General features: G+C 50.6%; 1 protein-coding gene across 6 annotated transcripts in view; it reads right to left on the reverse strand.

Annotated features, from left to right (window-relative positions):
* Window positions 1-22,564, reverse strand: part of NAV2 (neuron navigator 2) — a 679,412-nt gene that overhangs the window by 123,398 nt on the left and 533,450 nt on the right. For all 6 annotated transcript variants that reach the window (XM_024558786.3, XM_024558785.3, XM_053924021.2 and 3 more), the window contains one exon: window positions 20,641-21,030. In XM_024558786.3, coding sequence (XP_024414554.2) covers window positions 20,641-21,030 — 390 coding nt within the window. The remainder of the gene's footprint in view (window positions 1-20,640; window positions 21,031-22,564) is intronic.

Raw genomic sequence — 22,564 nt, forward strand, 5'->3', positions numbered from 1 at the left:
GCACATTTCAAGGCCCCAGCTCACAGAGACAGGATGTCATTAGTGGGGCTCATACCCTGCATTTTGGAGCAGACCTTATTTCTATAGAGCACTTTGAGGTTCACAGAGAAACTGCAAAGAAAGTAGAGTTCCCATATTCCCCCTCTCCTACCTCCAGTTTCCCCTATTATTAACATCTTGCACTTGTGCGACACACTTGTTAAAACTGATAAACTGATACTGATACAGTATTATTCGATAATTATTTCATACTCATAACTAATGCCGATTATTAGTAATATTAATATTACTGCTAACATTCGCATATTATTATTAACCAAAGCCCATAGTTTACACGAGGCTTCACTCTCTGTCGCACAGCTCTACGGCTTTCAGCAGATGTACAACGTCGCGCATCCGTCACGGTCTCACGCAGATACAGTTTTATTACACCAAAAGGGCCATTCTCGCCCTGCTCTTCCCTTCCCCCAAACCTGCATTTTTAACAGACATGCAAGTAATTTCTTGCAGGTAGTTGAGGGTCAAGCTGTCAGCAATGCTGCCTTAAATCTCGAGACCCAGATGGAAGAACTTGGAGCCAGACTGGCCTCAGTTTCCCTAAGAGATAAGGACTCACCATGGTGTAATGGTGATTCCAATTTCAGGCCCTCCCGGTGACCAGCCCTGGCCCTCTACATGAAGGAGACAATGAGCATGTTAACGGTACCTGATCCCTGACGGCCCCTCCATCTCAGATGAAGGCTTGATAACAGTGGTTAGGCCTCCAAGGTTTTTTCCAAAATATCAATTAATGCCTGGTCTTGGACATACCAGCTGATAGGCCTCAGAGCAGTACATCCATGGAAGTCGAGACGGAGAGGGAACATGAGTGAGCAGTGCCAGGCATGCTGAAGACAGAGGACCGTGGGCAATGCCCAGGTGGCTCAGCACGGACATCATAGTTAGATGCCAATCCCCTGGAGAGCCTTCTACTCTGCCGGCAGAACCCCTCCTCCCGGGCACTTCGCATGCCCTGAGACGCACTCACCGGTCTCCTGGACCCTGCTCCACCTTATCGTTCTGTGACTTCTGATGTGCCTTCCCCACCCCCAGTGCTTCGAGACACAAGTTCACGTCTCCATGAGGTCAGCGGAATTTATGATGGTATTCAGGGTTGCGTGTTCCCTTTCAAAGATGACTAGCCCCCCAGGGGTGGGAGTCAGACATCCAGTGTCTCTTCCTCGTCTGGTTTCATGCAGACACCCCCAGGTAACAACTGTAGTCACCACCAGACTGGGGAGAAGCCAGCTGGCGCTTTGGCTTATGTTCCTGCAAGTTTCACCTCGTCTTGCCTAGACTGCAGCTGACGGGAATGTCAAGGTGTGCTGAGAACAGCGGACTGAGAAGATGACTAACCCCTCCTTCACACCGGGGTAAGAAGCAGGCCTTGGGGATCCCCCAACCTCAGCAGAGGTTTCCAGACGCAGCCGAGGGGCTGCACTAGCGTCACATGCAGGCTGGTGTCCTGGAGATGGTGTACATTTTGAGGTGATGTCATTTGTTCATTAAACATGTATGTAGCCTCTACTGCGAGACAGGCACTGGCTTGGGTGCTGGGAACAAGAATCAGACTAAGTCCTTGACCTTGATGGGGGCTTAGTGCCTGGGGCAGGGGAACAGACCTATAGATGTTTGCATGGGGGTCAACAAGGGCCAGAAATGGCTTCTCAGACGAAGGAACCCTCAAGTGGCATCTTGTAGGGTGAGAAGGTGCCCCTTGGGTACCTTCACAGACACACACGTGCCAACACGAAGGACCTAAAATGTGCAGTGAATTCCTCATGCAGTCTCAGATGCTAAATTTCTAGCAGGTAACATTTTCATTAAGAATATTAGTATCCTGGACACTCATTCTGAATGGGATTCAATAAATGTACTACCAATACAAAGAAATTATATACACCCCCCCCACACACACACCTCTGGCCTTCAAGCACAGGGATTAATCAAAATCAGGTGACCACAGGATGCTCCAATGACCTGCCACTAGACACAACAGCGGACCCTGCTGCTCACTCTTCTACATGTTCGCACGCCCTGGGTCGCCTTCAGAAACAGAACCCAAGTGGCCTGGAGCCCCGGCTCCCAGCGGGGGTGGGCCTGTTTCTGCGGTGGAGCAGGAGTCTGGACAAGCACATTGGATGTTAGAAATGTACCGTTCTAAACCAACACATAAAAAGGCCTAGAGGGTTCTAAATAATGTAGTGTATACAGAAAGTGTGACCAAATCTTGGTTGGTATGGACCTACTAAAGGCAGAGTAATTCTCGAAAGTCATTCCTATTCTTACCCTGGCCACCCCCACCCCCACCTACCCAATTCAAAGTGTGATGTCTTTATGTTAAGCAGAAAGGGCTATGAGATTTTTTTAAATCCTTACCCAAAAATATGTTTATAGATTTTGAGAGAGAGAGAGGAAGAGTGGGGAGGGAGAGAGAAAAAGAAAGAGAGAGAAACACTGATGTGAGAGAGAGACATCAATTGGCTGCCTCCTGTATACGTGCCCCCCAGGGATTGAACCCACGACCTAGGTGTGTACCCTGACCAGGGATCAAACCCTTGTGGTGCACAGGACGGCACTCCAACCAACTGAGCCACCTGGCCAGGGATGAATTTTTTTTTTAAAGTTTGAAAAAAACTGACTTAAAATTCGTGAGGATGGGCACCAACCAGTTCTCTCCTGCAGAGTTCAGGTTCGGAACTACTTAAGCACCAGGCCTCCACATGAAGAAAGACTGCCCAAAAATGCGTCGTGCGCCCCCAGAAGTGACACAGGACGTATTCACGTGAAAGGACGAGGCTGTGGCTGAGAAAGTGCAGGTGCGGCCCTTCCGTGTCCTGAGCCAAACAGGCACGTCTCACGGTTGCTGCTTTGGGGTGCTACCCCTCCTAAAAAAAGCTGCACTGAAGAATCCTGGTAAAACAGGTCATGAAAGAAATTCTTAAAAAATAAAACAAAATCCTAAAGTGAAAAGGCATCTTCTGCAAACCACAGGCCAGGGAAAAGGGGAAAAGCGACCCTGCCTCCCGTGGGGCCTACCCTAAGTCATGCCCCCATCCCTCCCACGTGAGCCACAGGAAAAGGCCCTTTTCTGCTAAGTCTCGTGAAAGCTTGTTTTACTTTGCGAAGTGCCTACGGGGTCTGACACACACAAACGGCAGAGAACAGACGCTGCGCCCCGCAGTGGCTACACACCACCAGTGGTGTCCTCGCTCCGCCACTCTCCGCCCCATCCGGTCTCTCACCAGGGGGGGTACAGGGTGCCCTCCTCCTCCTCAGGACACCAGACTGCAAGGTGGTACCTCACAACTTCGCCTTACAGGCAACCGAGCATTAAGAAAAATACCAGTTATACACACTCTCAGGGAAATACAGTGGATTAGGTCTGGGGCGGGCGCAATGTTTAAAGATTACTTGGTCTAATAATTTTTCAGATGCAGAACTGAGACTTAGAGAATTTTAAGTGATTTTCCCAAAGAACCACAACCACGAAGTAGCCACTGATGTGTTTTCATATAAATTTACTATGTTCAATACATCTGTCTTGTATGGTAAGATTGAAGTTTGGCTCCCTTATCTTACAGTTTATTGTAACTGTTTGCTTCTCTGTCTCCTTGTGCTCCAGCCTCCCACCAACAAGTTCAGTAAAGGATGATGATGATGATGGTGGTGGTGGTGATGATGATTAGACCAATATTTTCAATATTTAGCTTCATTATCCTCAGTCCCTAGAACTGTGCCCAGAACTCTTGAGGTGCCTAATAAATGTCCTTGGTGGACTACATGAAAAAATAATAACCAAGAATTAAGGTGCTCTTATGTGAATTGTATGTGTTCAGCATTTGGGGAATACAAAGAGATACGAGCCATCCTTGTATCTATTGAGAGAAGAGTCAAACACTATGACTGGGTTACCTCAAGGCTCCAAGGAAGATGTCTAGAAGATGGGGACCTTCCACGAAGCTGGGGAGAAAAGGCTTGGAGGGAGAAGTCCCAGGTCGCATTCAGGGGACAGACAGCAAGGCTGGAGCCAAGCCCTGGCCGTCCGTGCAGGGAGCAATGAGCTGAAGGCAGTCTTGCTGCCCTGTGGCTAAATTCCCCATTGTTCGCGACTTCTTAAAAAGGAGTAAAAACTGAAACCAGTAGAGCAGGGAGTTCCAGCTGAAAGGCAGCCTGTCTCCTCCTAGAATTTCAACTTGTAGGGGCCTGGAAGGTGCCACAGGCGTTCTTAAAAGAGAAGCAGGTAGAACAGACTGTGTCGATGAATGTGTCCCTCCCTGTAGCAAGGCAGCTGCTGAAGCTCTGAAGGCAACTTGGGCATGAGACACCCAGAAGCCAAGCAGCCAAGCACCCAGGTGCATCGGCTGGCCTGTGGCACAGGCCAGTGTCATCTGGGAGTGGCAGTTTCCCCCGCCCCCGCAGCAGCTGCAGCATACGGGCAGAAGGGCAGGCAAACAGGGAACCGGAACGCAGGCCAGCGACCTCCAGAGCAGGAATCGAGATGCTGGTTGCCTCCAGGACACTCAGATTACGTTCATCAGTGCAGGAGGAGCCGGAGTCAGAGCAGCTGTCCGGGGTTCACAGACAAAAGAACAGGGCCCCTGACGTTTTGTCTCTCCCTTTCCAACTTGTTCAAGTGCCTTCCCTTTCATAGGAATGGGATGTAGGTCAGCTGAGTTTCCCAGACCTTGCCCTCTCGGAGTGAGCGTGTTCAACATTGTACCATTTTTTACACTTTGAGTAACTATCATTTGCACTGTGTGACCTATAGAGTGTAACTGTCACCAACAGCTCGCCTGGTGTGCAGACCCTGAGCTCACAGTGATTCGCAATAGCCACAGCCCTCTCTGCCTCCAAACCCCGTCCATTCCAGATCAGAACCTGCAGCAGGGGAAGGAGGTGCGCACGATTTTTGCGTTCATTAAAAGGGGATGCGGGTGAGGACACTTTCAGGAGGAACAGCTTTGGTGCCCTGCCACCACCCCGAGGCCGGCGTGACCTGTGAAAACCTGGTCTGTCAAAGAGACCTCTCATTCCGGAACACAACACCCGCCTGCGGTCCGCCGGTATCTGAGCCTCGGGGATTCCTGGGGGAACCTGGACACCCTGAGTCTTAGACCAGGAAGAACCATGAAAGGTCATGTCTCAGCCTCGCACCTCAGACAGAAATCCCTGCTGCAAACATATGGACACACAGTTTCCCTTGATTACTCTCAGGAACGGGAGGCTCATGTCCTTGCAAAACAGCCCAGCCCACTTTAGACAGGTCTAATGTTCAGCATATTTTTCCTTACACTGACTAATGGTCACCCCAGTGTTTAGAAAATAAAAAATTTAAGTCTAACTTCTACCTGTGGTTCAAGTTTGGTCCTCTGGAACCTTCTAAGAATTTTCCACACCAAGTAGATCTACTTCCTACAAACCTTTCTATTACTCTGTGAGCACTTCGCCTTCCTCGTTAGCTTTCCCTAAACAAACCTCAGCCTGATTCTGAACCCCTTAAAACCTGGCACCGAGAGCAAAACAGGCTTTGTCTACCATGCAGATACTCTGTTGCTTCCCATGTTATTCTATTAATCCAGGTAAAGGATTTACAGAGCTCTCTAGAACCTACATACATCTTTGGGTCTCAGAGCCTAAAACCCCGCAGGAGGCAGCACCGAAGGGGAAGTGGCTTGGATCTCAACTGCGGAGTCCTCAAGTTTCCCCAAACTGGCTGCACCTTACAGTATAGCTATATGACTCTGGACACGTGACCTCTCCCACCCTCAGTTTCCACATCTGTGACATGGGACGATAACATGTTACAGGCCTCCGAGGACTTCTCTAAGAGTTCAGTGAGAGGCAACATGAAGGTACGGGCCACGTGAACAGCACTGGACAAACACTGGCTGCCATTATCACCGAGTTACTACTGTTATCTGTCTCCCATCGTTCTACACACATTACTAAGCAGACACCGCAGGTCTGGCAGGAGTTAGAAATGCAGGGGTCAAATTACACAATCCCTCAGCTCAAGGATATCTTGATCTAGGAGACTGTTATACAAAGAGGCAAAGCCAAAAGAACTGGGAGGAGCCAGCTGGGAGGTATGACCAGGTGTCTGGGAACCCAGAGGAGGGAGGCTGGATGTCTGCTGGGGTTGCCGGGGAAGGCTGCCTGGCTTCGGCAGATTCTTGAAGGACTGTGGCAGGTGGACGGCAACCACGTGCAGAGGAATTGAGAGAGAGAGACACATGCAAAGGCACAGAGTTCTAAGAGCATGGTATCTGTAGCAAGGAAAGTATCAGTTGCCCAGAGGGCAGGACCAGAATGGGAGTGGGGAGTGGGGCGAGGGGGGGCAGTGAGGAGGTCAAGGAGGTAACAGAAAGGAATCTAGGGGAGTGGACTGCTCATTCACTCCCCACGTGGAAAGGAGGGCCGACTTGGTGCTGCGCACCGTGCTGGGCACCGGAGATACACGGTCGGCGTGACAGACAAGGCCTGTGCCTCCATGGCGCTTACTGCCAGTGCGGGGGCAGGGAGGGCCTTGTACGTCATGCTGGGCCACGGGGGGCCGGGATAGGGCAGGCCGTATTTTCCAGAGATGACCACAGCAACATCTCCTATGCCACTTGGTCTCCGAGAGACCTGACCTGGCCACTCTCCCACTGAGAATCTGGAGGGCTGTGACTGCTAGTATGGTGAAAGTGACATTTGTGACCTCTAAGGACAGGGGATAAAAGGTGATGCAGCCTCATTTTGGTCACTATAACTTTTGGGGGCTCTGAGCTCCCAGGTAAGAAATCTACCCGTCCTTAGGCCTCCATGTTTTTAGAAGCCAAGCCACGCGGAGGTCATGGGTGTCCTACCTTTGATTCGTCCCAGACCGAGTGGCAGTTACACAAGTCAAGAAGCTTTGGAATGGCATGCACCCCCAGCTCTCAAGCCAGCTCCAGACCCAGGGGCCTCCCAGCTGAGGCTCTGGGTGAGGTGGAGCAGAGACTGACTCCCCTGTACCCGTGCCAATTGTGAGCATAATAGAACACTGGTTTCAAGCAGCTAGGTTTTGGAGTCATTCGTTAATCAGCAATAGAAACTAAAACACAGAGTTTATCAAAGGCAATGAATGTGGAGCCAGGTGATAATGGAATCAGAGTTAAACTCTCGAAGATTTTCTCACCAAAGGTAGGGTGCATCTGTCAGATGGGCGTGGAGATCAGAGGCAAGGGAAGCAACGAAGGGATGAATGCAGTCGTCTCGGGGAGAAATGTGAGCAGCGGGACTAGAGAGAATGTGGCAAGAGACACTGAAGACACAGAACCCCTCAAACTTGGGGCCGGCACTCCAGGAACAAGGGAGTGAAGAGTGAGATTCTTCCTGGGTTCCAGCTGTGGAGGAGGGACGGGTGTGGGGACACAGGTGGAGAAACAGGTTTGGGGGAAAGAAGAGGACTTAGATTTTTGACATGTTTACTCAGCTTCAGTAAAAACCCTGGGACTCAGTGGCTGTGCTCCCGCTCCGTGGTCAGCCTGTCTGCCCGAGTCTCAGCTCCCTAACTCACCACAGCTCCGAGGCTGTGGGCAAGTCACTGCGCTCCAGGTAGCTGCGTCCTCACCAGGAGAGTGGACGGAACACAACATAGGTTAGTGAGGATATAGTGAGACAATGCATAGACTTGGCCACAGGCTAGGCAGGTTCCTCATACCCGGAGGGCTTGGCTGCAGGACACTGAATGAAAGCTGTTCCCAAGGAACCGCGTACACAGCTCTGGTGAATGGTTTATTCCACCGTCAAGTCTGTGTCGACTTCTACAATAGCTACATCAGCCCCACAGGAGTGAGGGAAGGCAGTCTGTTAGCGGTCCCCAATTTTGGTCTCCCTCCCTCTCTCCCAACTCAGTGGTTGAGTGGTTTTAATTAACCACTCCCACAAAGCAAAAGTCACTCAATTAACAAAGCTCTAAATTGCCACGTGTGGTTCTGAGGTCTTCAGGTGGTGCTGAGCTCATAATTGTGTGTTTTGTTTGGGTTCGCCATGGGTGGGGGGCTGCGAGAGTAGAATTTCCTCAGAGGAATTCAGGTATCACATCTACAGGGGCTGGAAGCTGTAGGTGACAGAAATGCCCACGTCCGTGAGATGTGATAGCAAGAAGCCACGCTGTGGCGAGGTGCTTCAGTATGTCACCTTGTGCACGGGCTCTGGACCTTCCCGCCTCTGACCCCCTCGCTGGTTTTCATTTCCAACATCCACGGAACCAGTTTGGCCCCCATTCACTTTCGACACAAGCACCTGGGGAATGTTGACACAAGTGTTTCTAATGCTGCAGACATTTCACTGAAATGAAACACATAGTAATGCTTTCAAGGCAAAGGGAAGTATCTGCCCCGGCCCGCTGCCCCAGCCAGCCTCCGTGATCCTCGCACAGGGACTGCCCACCAACCTTCAAGTTCTTGGGCAACGTGGCCCTCTGGGCCCTACGCTCTGAGCACCACCTTTTGGCTCTTTCCATGGCTCCCTAACACGGCCCAGGGGCTGCCAGTCAGGTCTTCCAATGTCCAGAGGGTGCCCCCTCCTCCTTTTTCGGTCTTGCCTTCTGTCTATTCAGAGCATGGGTTGTAGCTGTAGTGAAAAGCCATACTCCAGAATTCTTGGGGCAAGGGCTTTGAATTTGGCCCAGCTGAACATGTGCAGTTGCTACCTGTGTTACCTATTCAAGCAATGAACCCTCTCTGATCTTGGTCTCCTCAACTGTAAAAGGTGGATGAAAACCAGCCCCTCCCCCTCTCTCTCTGAACTGGTATAAAGAATAAGTGAGACATTGCATGTAAAGAGCTCAACACAGCACCTGGCATGCAACAGACTCAAAAGCAGCTTGGCTGCTAGGAGTCTGAGCCACTGCCGCAGGCCAGGCCAAGGGACCTGTGTTCGCAGGCACTGTTAGGTGACTTCTCTTTGGCCTTCCTCCTTCAGAGCCAACACCACATTTATTCTGTCCCGTGTTTCTGACAGCTTCACCCTTTCAACTTCACTGTGCAAGTAGGTGGGTTTCTCATTGCAGAACAGATGACCGGGCGACCACAAGCACAAAGCTCTGGGAACTGGGATCTGGGCTCCGACGACGCAGAGAGCCAACCACAGACCCCTGTCTCCCACTTGTCCCGGGATCAAGAAGTGGATGTGGGCTTGATTTATAGCTGGAGGACTCTGGAGACAGGCTGGGCCTCTCCTTAGACTTGGAATCTTATTGCACTTGAGGTCTCAAAAACCATCAGCCCTCCAGAGCTATCCATGCCAGGGCGCCTGTCTCCTTCCACAGTTACTTGGGGATTAAGAGGAAAGGCTGAAACCTCCATTTCTCAAGGAGATTTCTTATCAGGACCCTGGGGATTCGGGAAATGATGCAACGATTCTTCCAAGGCATGCACAGATTCTTGATTTGTGGTCACATCCCAGGCAGGACACATTAGCCTTGAGCCCTTGCAGATGTTTCCACAAGCTAACGTGCTACCCTGCGTCTCTGGGCTGCAGGTGAGCTGCCTCCAGTCTCAGGTGACTCACTCCCACGGATTGCACTGTGCTGTGAGGCCTGCTCACAGGCTGTGCTGATTAATTCTCTGTGTCAGTGTGGCTAGGCCATGGCACCAGATACTCGGGCAAACACTAGTCTAGATGTTGCTGTGAAGGTACTTTTTAGAGGAGATCAACATTTAATTCAGCAGGCTTTAAGTAAAACATCCTTTATCACAAGGGTGGGCCACATCCAATCAGTTGAAGAAAGAAAAAAAAAACACATCAGTTGACATTCTCCAAGGAAGGGGCAATTCTGCCCCCAGGCTGCCTTTGGACTAGCAGTGCAGCACTTTTCCTCTGGAGAACCGTGACTAACACACCAGCCGACTCTGACCCAGCCGGCAGGCCTGTGCTCACTGAGCTCAAGGGAAGGAACGGCATGAGACCGTCTCGGTGAGTATTCTAAGGACGACAAAGGGTTAGGAAGGGAAATGGATGCAGTAGCCCTGAGAAGCTACAGGGAGCCACCACTCTGCGTGTGGCAAACACTCGGGAAACTCTGCCTGCTCTCGTTCTCACCACACACCGGAGGAGTAGGTTCCCATTTAACAGCCGGGAATCAGGCTCAGCAAAGGGAGCCGCTTCCCTCATGTCACGCAGCTGGCAAACTGTGGGCTCGGGTCTTCTGTCCCCAGTCTGAGGTTTCTTCCACTTTACCGCCCCAGACCGCTTCACGGTTCTCAACAGAACTTCAGTTTCTTATCTTGATCTGAGTTCAGGCACATACAGCTTTCTTGCTTGCTTGCTTTTTTTTTGAGTCTTTCAACATGGGCTTATTGTCTCAGGGCCAAACACTCCCAACCTCATCCAAATGTTTCTTTTCGTATTCACCTCAACTCGAACTTGCTATCCTGTAACCTTGCCGCCGTAAATCCGCTGAGCCACTCCGTAGCTGCTGACCCTTGAAAAATAACTGGGAAGGGTATTTTGTTCCAGTGATCTATATGCTTAATATATATATACATGTATACATTATCTTCATATATATAAGCACATAAATAAATAGACACACACAGAGGCTGCATTTTCTAGAGGGAGGCATCCAAAAACTTAACCGTGCAGAAGCTTAACAGGACAAGCAGGACCTTCGGGTCTTTCCATGACAGCTCAGCTCTGTCCATTCGGGGCACGTTTACAGCACTGAGCAGAGAAGGAGGAGCCTACTGACTAGGGCACTCCAGCAAAGAGGGTGGTTCTGAAGGAAAAAGGACCCAATATCCAACTAATATTCAGCAAAGCAACAAAGCACGCAAATCCCGACAAAATTCCGGAGCACAAAGAGAAAGAAACAACAAAATACTAGGCCATCTCTTCCATGACAATTCCCCTTTGGGTTTTCATTTTCCTTATTAGAAAAATGAAAGTGGTATCATGTAAAGCCAGAGTTTGGGGGTTCTGTAAGATGCTCAGCACACAGAGGGGGTGCAATACTCCCCGTCATCCGTCGAGAGCTATAGAGTTGGGAGACGTTTCTCCTGCACGTGTCGGTGCCTCTCAATAACACGCTGTTCCCAAGTTTATCCTGAAGAGAACCTGTAGGACCAAAGGTAAGCCCCCAAAGTAAGGAGAGCCCAATGGTGCAGCCCTAAGAACAAACCTAGTCTGTCCTGGCCCAGAGCAGAGCCCGGGCGGGCACACTTGTTAACTATTTGTTCACTTGAAATGACTAAAACACAGAGTGTCTCTACAGTGCTGACCAGTGAACACAAGGTGGAATTTCCCTTGTCGAACACCTGGGGCCAACCTAAGCGACACCCAGATGGAGAGCCCTGGACAGGGCCGGAAGTCTGATTGGATAGGACAGCGGGTGGTACACACGGTGGGAGACAGGCAGGAGTGCCTTGCTCAGCTTGATCCGCCACAGCAGGTCCACAAACCCAGCAGTGAGAGTAGTCGCTGGACCGTTTCAGGGAATTCGTTATTTGTCACGTGAGTGACAGTCACGGTCTCATCTCAAACCCCACTCACGGTAAGGAGAAGCTGCCCTGGCATTTGGCGAGAAGCTGGGGTGGAGGAGAATGAAGTGTACTAGCACTGAGGACTCTCACAGTGCACCAGGCACTGGACTAGGCATTCATTACACGTGCGTCCTGCCCCATTTGATCTTGGCAGTGGCGCCGTCATTATGAGGACGATGGAAGGACCCGCAGTGGCCCAGACACTGACCGAGCACTCTGCACGTGTTCTCCCATGGACAGCAGCTCCCGGCATTGCTCCTCTCGTCTACAGAAGAGAAAAGCTGGCTTTCCAGAGGGTAAAGTGAGAACGTAAAAGGCCCCCATGGGGCTTGCTCTATTCTCAGGTCCCCTTTTGAGTTCCCCCCATTCATTATGCCTTTCAAAGCTAACATTTATTACCACCTGCCTGTGTTAGAATTAAGTGCCGACACACAGGAGAATCTCCACCACCAGGCCCCCAGCTTCTCCAGGGCTGTGGGACCCGGGGTGCCCCCAGAATTACGTTGTATAGGCTGCCAGGTACTCTGCTTAAACACTCAGCCAGCCCTGGACCGGGACTGGGCTGCTCTGGTCCCCGAAGCCTGACACAACCACAGGGGCTGGATGGGTGCTAACAGGCAAGAGGCAAACACCAGAAACAAACAGAGGGTGCTAAGGACAGAGGTCAGCTACTCCCCAGCCAGTTTCAGCAGGGGCCGGAGCCTGGGAGCCGTCTAATTTCTCCGGCACCTTCGTGCTCCTTGTCAGACTGGCCCCATGTCAGGCGGAGTTTAATGTGAGAAGTCTGTCTACCCTCTGTGCATCTGTTCCCAGGGCCTTGGCCTCACACAGAGCCACATCACCGATCTCCGGACCCTAATAGCTTCTGACCCGAGACCACCCAGCTCCTCTCTTGAGTCTCCAATCCATCCCTGACACCTCTCTCATAAAAACACACCCCACAGCCATCTGTCCTCGGGCCCTTGCTCTCGACCTTGGTCAGCCTGGCCACATGTTTATTATCTTTCAAGGCCCAGCTAATATGTCCCGAAGATGCTGCTGCTGGAAGACCTTCTGGTTGTGACATCTGCTGAGTGCTCTGTCCTGGCACGATCTCCCGGAAGCCCCAGGACAGCCCTGAGGGAGGGGCACCAGGGAGTTACACAGCTTGCTCCCGCACACACGGCCCTGAGTGGTGTCCCAGCCCCGGAACCCATGTTGGACTCCATAGCCACACTCTTCCTGCTGCCGTACCTCACAGTAGGCTCTTTACTTCCCATCAGTGGTCCCTACAGAATTCACTGCTTCCCACTGGTCTCTGCGGCTCACCGCTCCAATACATATTATCTGCACACGTCCCTGTTCCATGAGCTTCCGTCCATGGTGTTAGGATCTCGGGGACTGGGTCTTGTCCATTCCCCTCGGCCTCGGGGCCTGTGGCACAGCCCCTGGTACACGACAAACTCAATAAGCACTCTTAAATGGAACTGTACTGCCTTTTGCCTGGAGCTTCCTCAGAAGGCCGGCCAAAGGATTGCTTGCCAGTTTCTAACTCCGGGGGAGCCTGTGTTTTGGAAAGCTTTGGGACCAGAAGGACGTCATCAAGGATTTGAGGGAGGGTGGTGAGGGCCACTCAGGAAGGGCTGAGGTAGGACCTTCTTCTCCCAAAGCACCCACGTCTGTTCCCTTCTCCTCTTCCTTCCCCACAGGATTCAAATCTCAGAGGCAGCTCATACATTCAAGTCAGGACCAAAGCCTGGTTTCCTGAGAGGATGAGACACCCCTTTTCTCTCTCTTCCCCGTGACTCATTAGGCAGTGAGTTATGAGTGGCAGTCTGGGATGCCCATGTCAGAGTGGGACCACACTTCATTTCTCCACGGGGCTGCTGGCCGGCAAATCGTTTTTTAATCCTGGTCTCTGCCTGCTAAACCCAGTCACCAACAGTGGTGAAGGTAGGCTTGGGAACGGAGGACAATCCCCGCTTTCAGAGTGTTGTTAGCTCAGTTGTTCTTTCTGCTCTGATAAAAGCGCCTGCCCAGCTGCCGATAAGGGCTGATACATTTCCCACTCCATAAATCAAGCGGGTCCACTGTGGATGGAGGCAGTAGCGGACAGCCGATGTCTCCCCAGCCATCGGTGACAGCTGACACTGGTAGCCAGAGCTGTCACTCAGCCAACCGCCAATGTCAGATGACATCACAACCACGAGGGGAAGCTGTCACCTGTCGTGCGACACTTGGGGAAATGAGTCCTGCTCCCTCGTGCGACTCCCTGCGCTTGCTTACTCTGCCCACAGAGCCGCTTACGAGAACAGGGGTCTCTGTATTTGCCTGGGATATTTAACACGAAGGAAAAATGTCAGGCAGGAAGTGGTATTGATGGTTTCTGTGAATTCGTGCATGGGTAAGGCTTGTCGGTGAGAAAAATGAAGGGAGAAGAGAGAAATATTGTAGAAAGATCCCTAGATGAGGACCCGCCCCTGCCCTATATCTAACCTACTGGGCTACTCAGGGCCCAAAGCGTCATACTGTAGCTCTGTTGTTGTCTTTGTTGTTGTTGTTAGTGGTGTGTGCGTGTGTGCGTGAGAGAGAGAGAAAGAAAGAGAGAGAGAGAGAGAGAGAGGATGCCAGTGTGTTAGGAGCAAGGGACTTTCCCAAGGCCCTGAAGAACTGTCTACAGAGCCGAACCGTGACTTTCCTGTGACAGTTAGATCTTTCTAACCCCACTGAGAGCCACCCCATGGCTGGCTGGCTGGCAACCGGGAATTCCCAAGCCTTTCAAGAGCTGCACAAGCCAAGACCATTTCAGAGAGACCGACCACGAGAAACAAGTGCCCACCCATGGCAATCCCTGAGTTGCCCACCACGTCCCACTGGAACCTGCCGCGACCCGACCCGGCGCCTTTCGGGACGGCCTTGCCTAAAATCATTTGTCTTGGCTCCAGGGTGCCTTTTGGCTTCCTTTCCTTCCCATCAGTTTGCCAGGAACAACAGCCTGTCAAGGTCGCTTCGGGTCTGGCCTGGAAAGCCCACCAGAGACAGTCACCACATAAGAAGGCCTTTCATGCTATTGGTCCCGCCTTTTTGACTCACAGGGCTGCCTGTGGTGTTCTGTGCTGGCCTGGTGACAGATACCCCCACGTCTGTCCCGTGGTGGTCAATGGACAAAGAGAGAGAGAGGAAGAGAGGCACTTCCATCCCCATGACCCCCCACAGCACCTGGACCAGTACGCGGGGCTGTCTCTCTCTTCCTGTGCTGTCCACATCCAGCTCCCTGGGACAGAGGTGGCCAAGGTCTGGAGTAATCAGACAGTATGAGACAGGGCCAAGGAGAGGAAGACTATGCGGTGAGACTGGGCCCTCAAGTTCCAGGGGCATCAATCCTAGGCACATATTCATTCAGAGGCAGGTGACTGGTCTCAGTTTGCTGAAGGTCAATGTAGCATCCATTCAGCAAATACTGACTGACCACTTCCTATGGAACAGGCAGGCACTGTGCCAGCCAATGAAGAAACGCAAGTGCATGAAACAGATCTGACTTTAACCTTCCAGGGCTCGTGGCAGGAATGGGCTCCCTTCCTCATAGGCAGTGGCACTGATATAGTCCACAAATTTTTGTATGGGTGCCTTGTTTGATTTTATACACAGACACACAGATATTTATAATTCTGATGTAGCGCTACTAGTACTACTATGGTATGTCAAGTACCACGGGGGCCCAGAGGAAAGAATCGCTGCCTCTGCTTGGACAGAATCAAGGAAGGCTTCCAGAAGGAGGTGACCTGTTGGGCAGTAATAACAAAGGCAACCTAAGCACAGAGTATTGCACGTGTAAATGACTCCTGGAAGCATGGACACCCTGTTATGATTAAATATTTGTGTCCTCCCCTGCCCCCCCAAATCATATGCTGAAGCCCGAACCCCCAATAAGATGGTATCAGGAGGTGAGACCTCTGGGAGGTAATTGGGTTTGATGAGGTTCTGATGGATTAGTGCCCTTATAAGAAGGGGGGGACCCACTAGAGCCCCTTCTCTCAGCCATGTGAGGACATGGTGGGCCAGGAAGGGGGCTCTCGGCGGAGCCTGACTGTGGTGGCACTATGACCTTGGACTTCCAGCCTCGGAAACTGTGAGAAGTGACAGTCGGTTGTGTAAGCCCCCACCTGTGGTATTTTGCCGGGGCAACCCCAGCTGACGAAAGACACACCCTGACATATCTGTGAGCTGCAGGCACTTCAGCCACGAAGGGCTCCTCAACGTCCGAGGAATCGAGTCTCCCAGCAGGCACCACAGCACACCCTGTGCCTGGTGATGGAGGCTCCCTGACCCACAACAGGGACGACTGCTGCCATTACAATGTCAACACGGAGGACCAACCGTTCAAAACCCGGCTTTCTCTCCCACACCAGACTACTCGTCAGGCCACATTCCAACGACAAGCCAGCTGTTACAACGCCCACTTCCTCTGCCCTCAGTCTTAAACCCACCCCATGACTCTTAGAGGTAAAAGCAATCAAAACCACAGCATCACATCCTATACTGGCCACTAGATGGAGCTACGTATCTCACCGAAAAGACACCTGAGGTGAAGTTGATTTTCCCCAAGTGCTCTGTAAATAGAATCATTGAGTTTCACAGCTGGTGGTGGCAAGTTATATAAGCCCAAGGTCCTGTGAGGGTAGGACTGCAGAAGGGACCATTCACAAAATACTTATTAAACACCTATTTGTACTAGTCTCTGACTTCAGAAAAACAATGGGCCCTGTCTACTTTCTAAGAGAGCCAAATTTGCAGTAGGAAAACACACACAGGCAGAGTGCACATTTCTCGAACATCCCAGACTCTGCTGGGCGCTTTTCAAGTCCCAGCTCTGATTCCCAAAGGTCGAGAACTTGTTCCAGTTCATTTGGCAGAGCCAGGACTAAAGCCCAAATCTGTTTGCCTCTTATGGCCTTACCCTTCCCTCCGCACCATCCAGGCCCTCTCAACCAGTTCCCCATGCCCCGTGAAAGGCGGAGCAGGTTGGGTGTAAACCGAAGTCACCAGGAACGCAGGAGACAGAGCTAATTCTGACTGGGGAAGTCCAGGAGGGCATCACAGATGTGGCGTTTATTTTAGGGTTAGTTAGATGGACTTGATGGGAAAGGAATTCCAGGAAGAAAGTGGCATGTTGTGACGGCCCACAGCTTTGCAGGAGACAGCCTTTCGTAATGAATGGCAGGTAGCCAGTGGGGAGCGTGGGTGTCCGAGGAGGGATGCGGCCAGGGCTAAGGCAGAGAGGGCCACGAAGGGGAGGATCATAAAGAGCCCCCCATGTGCAGTTAAGAAGTTGAGAGCTGCTCCCTCCGGCAATGGGAAGCATCAAAGTCTCTCGGAAAAACTTCAGATGTTAAATTTAAATGGTCAATTTTTTCTGGGAAGGAATGTATATTCATACTTAAGAAGATTATACAACTTAGTGCCTCCTTTGGAAAGAAAAGCAGTCATCTTTCCAAACATATGGACGCTAAGTCTGTCCACTTAATTTTATTCTGTACCACATGGTACTCGGGATTTTTAGAAGATGAGTAGATGGATTGACTTCACAGATCAAACTTAGTAAGAGACATCTTCATCTGTTATTTAAAAATGTTCCCCACTAACTACAGCCAAAACCCAACTTACCAATCTAATAAAAGGAAGTGGTGAGGTCAGGTGACAACTTGTAAAGACATGCCTGGCCCACACTCAGAGTTAATTTACACACACGCGCACACACACAAAGACCAAGGGCTTTCAGCACCGGGTTCTTACTAACGTCGGCCCCAGCTTCGGCAGCACTGCCCGACACTCACAGCCGTGTGTGCACGCTGCCCATTGGAGACCACGAGCTCCAGACTTCAAAAGCCGGCCCCTACACCCAGAGGAGGCACAGTGTCATTTTAAATACAAAGGTCACAGGTTTTCAGACACTAGAATTTACTTCCATTCCAGGCTTTCTAAGTAAACTTGCTGTAAACTTTTACAAGGACTTTCCTCAAAGAGCCTCCTTATGGATTTATATATTACTCATACATCAAGGCTGTCCCACTAAGCCAAGCAAACATCTGGATGAAAACTCTAGTCATCTCATTGTTTCCAAGTGCCTGGATGTTTGCGGTTGATAAGATACCTAGACCCGGTCTGAGACTTTGTGCCTGCATCAGATATTTGCCATTCATCAGACACAACCTCAAAGAGAAATGTGATTGGGGAAGGTTACGAACCACCTTCGTTACAGTGCTTCCAGGCTCAGGGAAGTGAAATGGCTTGCCTGCTGTCACAGAGCTCACGAGGGGCAGAGCAGGGGTCAAGCTCCCTCGGTCTGCTATCTCAGGCTGTTTTCTTTCCCCTGCACCAGCTGCCTCGTTGGTGTGACTTATCCAGCAGACTCCGAAGCAGAGACTACGTGACCAGCCCTTCAGGATCTACAACCCTGCCATGTTTATAAAAGGGAAAAGAGACAGGTATAAAGGACATTAAATGACTTGCCCTGGATTCAACATGTACACGCAAACTGGTAACTCAGCCTCAAAGCCAACAGGCGCAGGCACCGCCGCAGAGTGAAGTCAGGCTTCACTAGCGTTCCAGAATGTTACAAGTCGAAGGGGCATTAAATGCCATCTGGGCTATCTCTCTTCCTGCTGGAGGTAGATTTCTGCATTAAAAGGAATGAAAGAAGAAAAACCAGGCCAGAGTTCTCTAGTTTCAATAATTGGGTGGTTTGCTTACATGTCTGCACTTTTATCTACACTTGCTCTGAGAGCTATCTCACTTGCTAAAAAATGTAAACTTCCCAAAGCAGGAACTGAAATGTAAATACTGGTGCGTTTCAGCAGGCTAAAGGCCGCGGCTGGGACAGCCAAGGAAACTAGGGCTGTGTGGCTGTGGTATCACTGAGATTCAGTTTCGAGTGTTTCAATATCTCCACCTTGTGGAAACTGTCAGTACTACCTCAGAATCAACACTGACCTTCATCTACTGAGGATTAAAAGACAGACCCAGCAATAAAATAAACTCTATTACAGGATACAGAAATCTCAAAACTACAGTGAGATCTGATAATGATAACCCCAAGGCCATGCTGAGTACCTAAAGTCATCTAATTAATAATAAAAAGATTAAATTACATGCAACTCAATTTTAGGAATGTGTGTGTTATTATATTCATGTTTACAAAGAACTAGAAACCCAAAATGATGCTCTAAGTTAACTGGATCACTTAATCTATTGACCCATTAACTTCCCCAGTCATTCTGGAGGGCAGAAATGTATTATACTGTAAGGGTTTGGTGGCTCCTATCTTCCAAGTTTTCAGTACACGATGGTTCTAAAAGTACTAGGTAGGAAGCCAAAGCACCTCTATGTCTAAACTTTTAATTCAGTCAAATAACACTTCTAGTCGGACAGGTAGAACTACGCAAAAGTAAATCAATTTTGAAATAAAGTCCAGCAGCTGTGCTATTTCAATGCACCAATTAGATACCAGGCAAGACAGAGGAGCGCAGCGGTTAAGGAACAGGGCTCTGGAGCTGCTAGCCCAGGGCTCCGTCTCGTAACCACTGCAGGACCTTGGGCAAGTTATTGAACCTTCCTGAGCCTCAGTTTACTCATCCATAAAACGGGGTTACGATACCACCTACCTCAGAGGACGGCTGAGAGTGCAACACCAGGTTATACATACACTCGGCACCTAGCATGGAGCTTGGTGTGCAGTGGGAGAGCTAGCTACTACCCAACTATGGAAATAGACTCACCCATGGGTTCTTGGTCACTGTTCATGGAAATGAGTAGCCTGAGGTTTTATTTTTCCCTTTAAGATTATTAATTTCTTTTTAGAGAGAGAAAGGAGGGAGAGAGACAGGGAGAGAAATGTTGATGCATGAGAGAAACATCGATCGGCTACTTCTTGCATGCCCTCAGCTGGGGATGGGGCCAGCAACCCAGGCATGTGCCATGACCGGGAATTGAACCAGGGACCTTACGGTTTGCAGGCTGGTGCTCAATCCACTGAGCCACACTAGCCAGGGTGTGGCCTGAGTTTTAGGCCTGATTTTTATTACCTATAATTTTGACTGCTAGAATGCTAGAGCAAGGAAAGATTTGGGAAAACTTCTGCAAAAGCCAAGTTAACAGATGAAGTCTCAGGCAAGTGGCATAAATAGATGTGCCTTCAGTTTACACAGTGACCTGGAGTAGAGCTAAAAACAGGAGGAGAACCCCATCATGGCGTACGGAGCATTGCAGCACGGCGGGGGTGGTGGTGCTGGGCTTCTTCTCTCATCTACAGACCCATGTGTTCATTCATTCAGCAATATGCATAAGCTCCTATGTGTCCAATGCACTGGGGATTCAGCAGTGAACAAGCCAAGCAATGCCGTTGCTTCACAGAGCTCATTATTGCAAACCGGAGGGGATAGAGAGACCATAAAATACAAACAAATAATCAGGATAATTTCAAGTAGTGGTAAGATTTCAAAGGAGCGTAACACAGGGTGATGGAGAGGACAGGGTACAAGGCAAGGCCACATAAACTTCTTCAAGTTGAACGGTCAAGGTGGGCCCTTCCAAAGAGGTGCTGGCGGAGCAGCAAGAAGGAACCCGCCATGCAACGATCTGGGGAATAAAATCCAGGTGGAGAAAGAGATGGTGCAAAGGCCACAAGGCAGCAAAGAGCTTGATGAGACTGCGGAACCAAAGGAACAGCTACAGCAGGGGAAGCAAGGGGTGAGGAGACTGCAGAACGAGGAGACCTGAGAGCCAGATCCCAAGGGACCGGCAGGCCGTGCTAAGGGGTCAGGATTCTACCCCAAGTGCAAAGTTTGGCTTAAGGAACTGACCCAACACGGTTTGTTGTCAAGTGTCACTCCGGCCACAAGGGGAGCCTTGCTAGAACTGCCCAGGGAGTAACTGCCGACACGCCACGCAGCCTCGGACTCTGACGGGGACAGCAGAAAGTCACGTAGGCAGTTTGATCTGCTCTAGAGAACCTCAATAAAGCCCTGGCAAAAATCAACCAACCAACCAACCAAAAACAGCCCACGTGCCAAGCCTTCTCTGGCTCTGTGAAAAGAAAGAAACTCGAAGGACTCACCCGCTTGTGATGTCATCCGTGCGGATGTTCTTGCTCAGGACGTCCCCATCACTCATGTAGCCAGGGGCATCCATGCTGATGCCTTCCAAGTCCATCTCATCCCCAGCCTTGTCTGAGACATCCACGTGGCAGACACTGCTGCCCCTGGAGGCCAGCTGCCTCCTCAGAGGCGCAGAGTACACATAGCGGCCCGACTCGGTGTTGATGAACCGGCTGGCGTTGGCTCGAGGCGGGTACCCGTTGCCCATAGAGGGGGCGTCCCCTGCTTGGAGGCGGGGGCTGGACTGGCCAAGTCTCCAGGAGAGAGGAGTGGGCCGGCCTGTCAGGCTGAGGATGCTGCGTCCGCTGATCTCCGTGGTGACATTGGTGTCAAATGTGGTTTCTAGTGTGCTAAAAACATGAAGGTCGCCTTGTTAGACCCTACTGTGCCTAGAGTCCTTTGCAGTTTATATGTTCTTTAATTTTTTTTAATTATGAACTATTTTCCATATACAAAATAGGATCAAATGACAGGCATTAATGTACCACCCTCTGTTAAACCGAAAAGAGGGAGATGTACACCCACTTAACATTCCGGAAAGCCCATCAGAGACTTTTCCCAATAAAGCATGGTACAAGGTCCCCACTGCCACCACTCTGATGGAGTTATCTTTACTCTAATCTTTCTAACCTGGGAAGGGAACGGGTAACAGTGAGCGTAAGGGCGCCACCTGCCGGTTCGTCCGGGAGGCTACATCACAGCTCTCCTTTGCAAAGGCAGGTGCACCTGTCCCCGGGGACGTTGGTAATATCAGATCTCATTTCCTCAGCTCCTTCCTGCCCGAGCATGTGGGGAGGGCCTTGATTTTCTAACTCTCCAAGGTCCATTTCCCCGACACGTTTGCTTCTCCCAGATTTTGTGCAAAATGACAACTAAACTTTGGGGCAAAAGACTGGAAGAGAGTGGTCCATGCCTAGGCTTGAGATCAAGTCCCATGGGTAACAAATCAAATCCCATGGGCCCACACCTGCCAGGGGGCCAGGCTGGCCCCTGACCGTCGGGAAGGCTTGTTGGCAGCAGGCCCCTGTCTTTCTGACCCCGACACGGTCAAGACCATCAGTTTACCTCCTTGGAGCTGCACTGGGGCCCCTAGCTGAGCAAAGAGGGCGAAGCCGTTCCGGCAGGAGAAACCATCGAAGCTGTCCCTCCTGTCACTGTCATCATCCGAGTCCAAGCCAAGGAAAGCACCACACTGCTGTAACCCCCAGTCAGTCCGTTTCATACCTAATTCCGGGGTCCAATATCTGGCTCCACGCCATCAAACAGCTGAAGGTTTAAGGGGCCTCATACCACAGGCAAGTTCGCTGTCCTCTGGAAGAACCAAGCTGTGTGGCGCCTCAACTGTTTTTGTTTCCCTGCAACCCTGCAAGTGGCCTTACCTTCCCCCTACTGGGGACCCCTAAGTTTGGGCCCTGGTCTTGTGTAAGATGGAACCCATGGTGCTTAATCCCGATCTGCCCCACGGTCTCCTTGCTTATTCGTTTATCAGAGAGGCTGAAACCGGAGAAGTGAAGGAGGCTCTGGGAGATCAGTGCAGGTACCGAGGACTTGGCGTTGGGTACCAAAGCCAAGCAGAAACCATAAATCTTGATTCTGCCAAAATCACAAAAATATGTCCTAGGGTTGCATCCTTTTCAACTTCTTGCCCAGCACTGAAAACAACTTGATAAATGTTTCCAAGGTAATGCTAGATTTCGTACAACTAAATCATTGTTTAAACACGATCATACGTTTTTATAAATATTTCCTTACGTGTTTTATAGATGTGCGTGACTAACACCATTACAGAGTGCTGTGTATCAGAAGACCGGGTAGGGATTCAAGTTATTCACTTTATCACACAGGTCAAATACAGTTCACCTGCTCGTTTCAACAGCACGGTAG

Source organism: Desmodus rotundus, chromosome 5, assembly GCF_022682495.2.
Source record: "Desmodus rotundus isolate HL8 chromosome 5, HLdesRot8A.1, whole genome shotgun sequence".
NCBI classification, from domain to species: domain Eukaryota; kingdom Metazoa; phylum Chordata; class Mammalia; order Chiroptera; family Phyllostomidae; genus Desmodus; species Desmodus rotundus.